The sequence below is a fragment of the Apaloderma vittatum genome, unplaced genomic scaffold (genome assembly GCF_000703405.1).
Source record: "Apaloderma vittatum isolate BGI_N311 unplaced genomic scaffold, ASM70340v1 scaffold7501, whole genome shotgun sequence".
Taxonomy (NCBI): Eukaryota; Metazoa; Chordata; class Aves; order Trogoniformes; family Trogonidae; genus Apaloderma; species Apaloderma vittatum.
In genome coordinates, this window is record NW_009699543.1 from 6,116 (window position 1) to 15,542 (window position 9,427).

The window sequence follows — 9,427 nt, forward strand, 5'->3', positions numbered from 1 at the left end:
GTTTTGGATGGCTACACTTGATAATAGTAGCCCAGGCTTTTCAGAGAAACATTTTAAATAATTAAACATTATACTTAGAGGACTTTATTTAGTAGGAAGTTGGGTCTTTAAATAAATACTTTTAATGAAAGATACCACATTTCTCAGAAACTTGTTCCACATTACAGAGATTATGTGAGTATTAGCTTTGAATTTGATTTGTGCAATGAGAAATTGTAAAAAGAAAAAAATTCTTCCTTTGAATCTGAAGAGGAAATATAAATGTGACTGTATGCGATGAGAAGGATGTGACATTACTCAGTTTCAGTGGCTGTGAAACCTTATCTGCTGAAGCAATAGGGCATTGTTTAGAAAGTTTTCAAATACCCTTCACTGCTAAAGCTTGCTCAGAATAAAACTATAGTTTTCAGTAATTAAATTAGATTGAATATGTGTTTTCCCTTACCTGTGACAGTGAAACTACATTAAAGACGTGATTTTGAAAAAGGGACAGTTTGGTGTATGCAATTATTTATAAAACAGTGAGCACTCTCTGATCATCATTTTTGTTTTTACAGCTAAGACTGCATTTGCTATCAAACTGTTTTATACAATGTAATTAAAAAACTAAATATTTTGGCAGCATGAGAGACAAGAGATAACTGAGTCTACATCCAAAAGTGTAACAAATACACATTATATGAGATATATGTCCCTCATCATGTCAAGGTCATTTTTATGGAATGACTTTTCTGGGGCTTCAGCAGAAAGCCAAAACGTAATTATTGTCTTTAAGGAAACAATTTAGAAAAGGGCAATTTAGCCTGCTTGGTAGGCAATATTCACAAAGAAAAGCATGGTTTATAACAGTTAGTAATTTGGATGTGAGAGGTAGCTCATGTCCCTTTCTCTCAGTATTCAGTTCCATGTTTGAACATATGAGCTGAAAAGAGTGGAAGTTCAGAGCAAGGACATGTGAATTCAAAGGGGAGTATTTACAGAGTAACATTTTAAAAATCAAACTTCTTAATAAGAGCGTTATGTCTTTAGAAACTCAGACTGTTTTTCCCAGGCTTAGAGTTTTACAAGATGTATCTGACTTGTATGTTAGCTGTCTATACAAAAAGAATTTGGAAGAAAGCATAAACCCATGGTAAGTCACTTTTTTCAGACTAACACATTCTTGGAGTGCTTGGAAGTGAAGACATGCTTTGTGTCTGATACTGTTTTTATTACAGGATTGGATTACAGATTTATTTTCAATGACCTATCAAAATTAACAGGCTCCTTACTGTTCACAGTTTATCAGGATGCCCCAGAGCTACTTCAGCAATGAAGAAAGCAAAGCTATCTGGAGAACAAATGCTAACAATAAAGCAGCGGGCCAGTAATGGTAAAATTTTAATAATTATCTTTTTTAATATTACTTCTTTATAAACTAAAGTTATCATTGCTCTATTGGCTTTTTTCCTTACATATGTAACTCTTCTTCATACAAGCAGTGAATTCACTGTCAGTAGAAGTGAAATTGGGTTTTATGCTGTGGAAATCTGAGCCAGCAGTAGAGTGGCCAGACTGGTAATATCTACATAAATCTGAAAAGCTGAAAAATCTCAAAGTAGACTATATCATTATAATATTCTGATTCATATCTTGTTCATCAGAGATGGATAGTTGGTCTTACACAGTTGCAGGATTCAGAAGAATAAAAGGTTTCATTTCCAGAGTGTCGAGTCCACATTAGCTCCCATGAATTCATTTGGAGCTGTGGCTCTGTAACCTCTGGTAGATGTGTATGCCCTTGTGCCATTTCATCTCCAATAATCTGCAGTCCTTCCTGGGAACCTTGAGTTGCAGGGAAGATGATGAAAGTACCTGGGATGAAAGTCAGTATAGTACCCTCACAGATGAAGTGTAGTTAAAGCAAAATATAGACATTTCCAGTCAAAGAAGTAATGCACAAAAAGGCTTGTCTGGGAGGTGCCTAAGCCCGGAGTTTTCTTGGAAAACTTTATATAGTCACTTTGTGTCTGTGGATGCCTTCTTTTAACTGTTGGTGTTGACTGTGTTTGAGAACCACAAAGCGTTTCAACATAGTGTGGGAGGCATCTCAACCACATTGCCAGCACAGCTGGAGAAAGCGTTGGCTGTCTTTGTTCAATAGCTGGTAAACCAGGAAGTGGAAGATCTGGATCTAATTGTCTCTACAACCTGGGAATTATTGCAAACTATCTGCCGTGCCCAGGAAGAATGCCTTAAGGAGTGGTACATGGATATTTTGGGTACTTAGGAGGACACATGGCATCGTTCCTATTAGAATTGGGCGCTGTGGGAAGAGGTTAGCAAGATTCGCACTAAAGTAAAAACCAGAGAATGGGAACACCAGTTTCTCAAGCTTTAGGAGTTCAGACCTTGACTTTAGAGAAAACAGGTCTATCTCTTCCAAGGGCTATTTAATACCTTGCTATAGTAGTTAAAAGTATAAATAAATAAAACTTTTTCCTCCCTGAACCCTTAAAAAGGCAGGTACCTTAAAAATTTTGTTCTCTAGGTGTTTATACCGTAAAAACTTAGAAGTAATTTTGAAAGTTGTTCTAAACATTGTTATTTAATAACACCTTGCTGAACCATAAAAGTATTAAAAGCAACAGCAAAATCACACTATATCCCAGTATATCAACAAAGTTTCACTGCTTTGGGGAAAAAAATCTTTGGAATTAGTCACACATGATTTTGACAAAGCTCTAATATGAAGAGATTAGGATGTTAAGATATTTTCTTTTCCTTCCAAAGATCTGTAATTGGACACAGTCTTTCAAATAAGTTGCATATGACAGTGGAGCAGAATTTGTTGCTGCAGGCGCATTTCTTAAAATACAAAGTTAAATCAGTACATATAAAGGAAAAGGGTGTCTTATTGATCCTCTAGGTATTTTCAACACTCTTGCTGGGAAATTACTGCAATTTTTAAAAGAAAAGTAGTGAAAATACATTGTTTTAACTTCAAAGGAAAAGTTTGAAGAACACTTCCTTTTTCTTTTTTACTTGAATATTTTTACTTGAAATAAATGTATTTTCAAATACGGAAATAATGAATTCACTGAACTCTGATTTAAAGCTTAATTATTTTAACATCCCTTTTATTTTTATATCACACAGGTATAGAAAATGATGAAGAAATTAAACAGTTAGATGAAGAAATCAAAGAACTAAATGAATCCAACTCCCAGATGGAAGCTGATATGATTAAACTCAGAACTCAGGTAACAGTTTTATGAAGCCCTAAATTCAGCTGCTTTTTCTATATGACTGATTAAAGGAAATATAGGAAATAGATTGTTCCCTTTTGTGTTTCTTACATATTAAGAATTCTAACCATGATTTGACATTTATTAAGTCAGAAAACAATCTTCATTATGCAATTTCCACATCAGTTACCAGCATTAAAAGAAAAAAAAGAAAGAAGAAGGCTTATCAGAATATATTCTTAAAAATAACGGCAAAACCATGACCCGTCATGGTCAGCTTTATACTTCCCCTTGGCAAGGCTATGCCTCTCTAATAGCAGTTAAAATATTGTGCGACATCATGGTTCTTAAGTTACAAGGTGAAGGAGTCCAGATGAACAACATGACTTTTTCCAGGTCTATCTTACGGAGGAAATTTAGATAGGGAACCAAATACCTGTAGCGCTTCCTTCGTCATGTGGTACATGAAGTGCAGCCACTGGCAGCAATAGTGGTTCCACAAATCCAGCTTAATTCCTTTTAGGTTCCACATAAATCGATTGGGGAAAAAAGAATATTAAAAAAAGGAAAATCTAACATTAAACTGTTACTTAAAACCTTGTTATTCAGCAGTCCTAAAACTGGATGGAGAAAGCAAAGGAAGGAAATTAAGTGAATTATTTCCCTGGCATTTTCAAATGTCCAACACAGCTTCTAGTGCTATTTTCTTCACATGGTTTGAGCACAGATACATTTATCAGTCTTTAGTCCCATGGTCATAGTCATGCAATTGCTCTTGATGGAACAAATAACATTCCTTGTTACTTCTTCATCTACTGCTTGTGGAAAAGAGCACCGTGTCCATTGTCCTCCCACTCCTCTTGTATTCTCAGAAGGCCGGATATGGCTCCTCAATTCATTCTTTCTTTGACTTCTAAACCCTTGCCAAATTGGTACTGAAACCTCACTTCTATTTTATGCCGTTGTTCAGGGTTTTGTTGTCAATATTCAGCCTTTCTAGGATTTGACCTAAGTTTTACATAGTTTTCTGATGTCACCAGATACAACTGTAGGGTTACAAGGACAAAATCTGCAAGACAGTAAAGCAAGAAGAATAATCAATGACAGGAAAATTCCTATGATTTATGTTGGAGGAATTTGGTCCTAAGGTTTGAATCTGGCAGCTTCCAATCTGCTTCATGTTGTCTTTTGCTTAATACAACACTGTAGATGCTATTCACATGTAGACTGATTTAGCTGAGATTATTATAAATGTTAAGCAGTTTGGCAGTTATGTGTGCTTTAGGTAAATGCTCCAGATGTCAATGACTTTTACATTTTTAATTTTATTTTTGTTTAGATGAATAACAAAAAAATAAAGCCATGATAGCACTATCACAGGCATAAAACATGTATTGAGTTTCAAAGATTTAGCTAGGAATTTCACATGAAATTTTTATTTTAAATGAGCACAGAATCCATACTTTAGTTGTCTCAGTTCCATCTTTTGTATCTCAGACTAATACCATTGCATATTCTCAGAAATCAGATTAGGTACTACCTGGGGCCAGTACATATTCTTGGAAAAAAAAGCCCTCAGACGATGATTTTATCATCAATTTGAAGGGATGTCTTTGACACCTTAGTGCAGCAGATTTAGAAAAAAGGTAGACTGGCAATGACACATACTGTCATTAAAATAATTATAGGATTCTACAGAACAGAGCTACAAGAGACCTTGAAACATTTCCACCAGCCTTCTTCCTTTCCTGTTTTCCAGCTCTTCCTAAGCCAATCCTGACAGATGCTTGTCTAACCTGTTCCTTACTTCCTACACTAGATATTGCACAGTCTCTGGGCAGTCTGGTCTAATATTTACCTGTTCTTACCCAACTAGCCACAGATGCCTAGCAGAAAATCCCAGCTGAGTCAAACTTCACAAAAATTCAGAGCCCTCATTTTTAACTTAAACACTCTCCCAAAGATGAGCAATTTACACGTAGCGAGTTACATCATAGTCATTATCAATCTATTAAGAGGATCAAAGTCAACAGTCTCTACTCGCAACAGTAAAAGTATGCTGAACATAACAAAATGTTTGGTAATAAACCTTTAGAAAATCATTGTGCAACCTAGATTTCAATAATGCTTCTCAAGCAGAGAATATGCAATGGGAAACAGCGGAAGTGCCGTGAACACTGAAAGTAGCAACAATCTTGTTTGATATAGATTTTCATCCCATATGATTGTAAGTGCCAGCGAAAGTTTTTCCTACAAGAGGAACTTCTTTTCCACATAGAGGCTTTTATATTTAATAAAGTGAGAAGTCATGTTGCAGCCATTTTCTGAGCTGGAACATTCATAAGACTCTCCTTTACTCAGCTGCCCTTTTGCTTAAGACTTTGAGGAAAGTATTTTTAATCTAAAACCTTCTAGTAAAATTGATCAAATTTAACATGCAAGGCTGAGAGTATGAGAAGGGCAGAAGAACATAAAGGTGAGAGGGGGAAAGGAAAAATCTGCAAATAACTGTGTGTCTCATACGAGCGACAGGTTATCCTGTTGTCCGAATAGATACAACTGAACATTTTAGTTTTAGGGTAAAATGGGGAGAGGGAAATTTCAGCCTTTAAGCAAGTGAGTACAATAATTATAACAGTTATCTTAAGATACTTACAGATGAGTTCCATTGAAATTGTGAGATACATTGGACAGCTGCCACTGTATTTGCAAATAGTCAGCATCTCACATGAAAAAAAGAAAGAAAGAAAGATCTGTTCAAGTAGCATGCTCAGCTAGCTAGAAAATCTTTAAAATGTCAGTTCCTACTTAAGTTAGTGTGAGGCAGCAGCAGTATGCAATACTGAACTGGGCCTTCATTGACATCAGACTCTTTGCTTTGGTCTGTAATATAAAAACAGTTTTTAGGGTAAATATTGGAGCGTGACTGACTCTAACAAGCATCTTTGCTAGATGTTTTGTGTTTGCACACAGCACTGCTCTCCAGTATAAACAAGCTGAAAGCAAAACCAGAGAGAAGGATGTTTCCTGTTTCAAAGTCGAAGAAAGTGGTTTGCCTACTCTAATATGTTGTGGAAACAGCCCAGAGTCAATTAATTGTGACAAAACCAAGCCTCTGCAATACTGACAGCTTAGATTAATTGTTATATAAACACCTGTAGTCAAAGTAAGAGATACTTGAAGATTGTTTTATGTAGTCACACCGCTTGTCACAGTTACTCCTGTCAACTAAAGGGCTGCGTTTCAATAAGCAGACTGAAAACTCAGGTCCCCAAGAAAACTCGAGCCACCTAACTACCTGATTGTGCCACAATTTCCTAAAAGTTACTCACCCATGGTCAAGTTAACATTTACTTTTTCCCCTCCTGCTTACTACTACTGCACAAACCTCCAACCTTCCCATCAGCATTTAAATTGTATAAACTCTTCCCACAGCAGACTGTCTGTGCCAATGTAGAAATGGATAAAGCTCATTTTGAGAATTCAAAACCTTGTATTTTTTGGCATTTTTTCCACTTCTCCGGCATCTTTTTTCACCCTCTCGTCAGTGTATATTTTAACCTAGACACACAAAAAAGCACACTGTACACTTTGTAATAGATGTTAACGGTTGTCATCCAATATGGAAAGTAAGGACAGGTCTACAGAGGGAAGTGTAGACACATACGAGTGGGCTCTGCGTGTGCCCTTGACGAGTTGGACGTAAGCCAGTGCTCATCTGAAATCCTTGTAGCTTCATTAGCACAGCACTCTGCACAAGCTCGGGTAAGCTGCCTCTCAGCAAGGCTTTTCAGCTTAAGCAGGGAACTGCACAAGGTCAGAGGTAACTTGTGTGTGGTCACCTGGGAACACGAGCAGAGCCTACTCTCAGTTCTCCTCACCTGTACGTGTAGTCATGCCCCAGAGACCCACTTTCCTGGCTGTGTGCAGTTTTTCTTCAGTTCCTTCAGTTTTGCAGATCGTTGTATATACTTGAAATGTTTCCAGATTTGTACATGCAGTGCAATAGCACACAATTGTTCAGCTTTCAAAAGCAGCCCCGGGAATTTGCACGGAATCAAAATATACTTACAAATTGCTAAACACTGGTGGCCGCAAGCTGTGCATGCTTAACTAACAAGATGTATTCAGATAGATAGATAGATAGATAGATAGATAGATCTATATCAGAAAATACGAGAAATGCGTGACTTCCTGCACAATGTCGCTAAGGTAGGCTCCTGGGAGTTGCAATGTTTAACCATGTGGGTGAACTTGCAAAACTAAGGTCCTTCTCCAAGCCTTTTGACTCAAGAAGAAAATCTGTAAAGTGGTGGAATAAAATCCAAGTTCATTCATTATTACCAGTATTAAAAAGACAAGCTGGTAAAGTCATACAATGTGCAGTAGGAATAAGAACCCCTTAATGACAATAAGAATTGCAGACTCAAGTAAAACCTTTTTTAAGTGTGACTGAATAGACCTTTTTCTTCTTTCCCTGGTATTTCTGTTATTTCTCCCTTCAAAGAGCGCATGCTTTTTAACAGCTTGCCTTATATTACATTGTACACAAATTTGTCCGTTTTAGATTACCACAATGGAGAGCAACCTGAAGACGATAGAAGAGGAGAACAAAGTAATTGAACAGCAAAATGAGTCTCTTCTTCATGAATTGGCCAATTTAAGCCAGTCTTTAATTCATAGTCTAGCTAATATCCAGCTGCCACATATGGTAAGTGATTGAGAGCACAAGTTAAGGAATTTGGCGATCTTCAGTTCACTTCATACAATAGATGTCTTTTTTTTTATGTTTATGTTTCATCAACCAGTTGGATATTTGTGGTAACAACACTGAAACCATAAAGATACATTTAACTGCTAACAAAGACATGGAGGGCCTGTTCCAGTGTATCCTGTAAAATTAAGTAAGAACTAAGTAGGCATTTTAAATACTATAAAAAATGGTGGCAATATACCTTGATAATATGTTATGCTTAAATGAATATACGATTAAGAAAATAAAAGTTGTATATGAACTACTATTTAATATCTCGTAGGAACCAATCAATGAACAAAATTTTGATGCTTACGTGACCACTTTGACGGACATGTATACAAATCAAGATCGTTATCAGAGTCCAGAAAATAAAGCCCTACTGGAAAATATAAAGCAGGCTGTGAGAGGAATTCAGGTCTGAACAGCTGCTATAGTGGTGAAAGTCTTGCTTAAAAAAAAAGGATGCCTCTTGTTTTTTGCTGCTGTAATTTACCAGAAAGTGTTATATATTTATTTCTGTTTGAAACAGTGTTATGCTTACAAGACTTCATAATGATTTTATGTCTTGCTTTAAAGATAGTAACTGCAGAATAGTTTTTTGAATACATTCACATTTTGTACGTTTTCATATAAGCTGACATAGTGTGATATGCCATGTAATGTTTATAGCTGCTAATGTATGCACATTTTTGGGGTATATATATTTCTGAAGAGGTAAGCTGATCAAAATAAATAGAGTGTAAATTCTTTTTAATGCTTTAGTGATTAAATGTTTTAGTATTTTGAACTGAAATGGACAAAAAACAAAAACAGCTTTGAATGACAATGTTGCAGTCTGCAGCCACTTTTTAAACACTATCATTTTGCCTCATGTTGGAGGATTTTATGGGATTTAAGAAATACATTTTGTGTGCATATTGTTTCATAGCAAGAATTGGTTGCAAAAATGCTTTATTTTTGAACAATGCTTGAAAATATTATGTGACTTTTGTTTTTGGAGGATGGTGTGTGGTGGGGGCAATAAAATGAGGTTTTTTGAATTCCAAGAAAATGGCATGGATTAGATGTAAGATACAAAATGGGTAATTTATTGTAAGACAACATCAAGCCATGGAAACTTGACAGAAGATTCAAAGCAGCTTAAACAGCACTTTTTAATTAACTTCTAAGCATTACATGGTATGAATATGGGAACTTCCATTATGAAAAGAACTATATCAGAGGTGGACAACGTGAAGATTTCAGCTTTTGTTTTCAAATAAACTTTGGAGCCAACATTCTCTTATCTCTACTGGACTGCTAGTGCCCCTCTGAACTATCGGTTATAGCAATGTAGTTCATCTTTCAGAAAATCTGTGTTTTTAATTCAAGATGGAGGACAATATTTTAAAATCAATATTGCCTTTTCGCATCTTTAATTTTGGGATAAACACAAATTATCTGT

At 35.9% G+C, this 9,427-nt stretch overlaps 1 protein-coding gene across 1 annotated transcript in view; it reads left to right on the forward strand.

The window, feature by feature from the left end:
• The first annotated feature begins 1,274 nt into the window (after positions 1 to 1,274).
• Positions 1,275 to 9,427, forward strand: part of LOC104280684 (myelin transcription factor 1-like protein) — a 9,780-nt gene continuing 1,627 nt past the window's right edge. Inside the window, exons 1-4 of the mRNA XM_009878417.1 lie at positions 1,275 to 1,372; positions 3,139 to 3,242; positions 7,795 to 7,938; positions 8,264 to 9,427. The exon at positions 8,264 to 9,427 is cut by the window's right edge and continues 1,627 nt beyond it. Of these exons, the coding sequence (XP_009876719.1) occupies positions 1,312 to 1,372; positions 3,139 to 3,242; positions 7,795 to 7,938; positions 8,264 to 8,404 (450 nt within the window). The 5' untranslated portion in view covers positions 1,275 to 1,311 and the 3' untranslated portion in view covers positions 8,405 to 9,427. The remainder of the gene's footprint in view (positions 1,373 to 3,138; positions 3,243 to 7,794; positions 7,939 to 8,263) is intronic.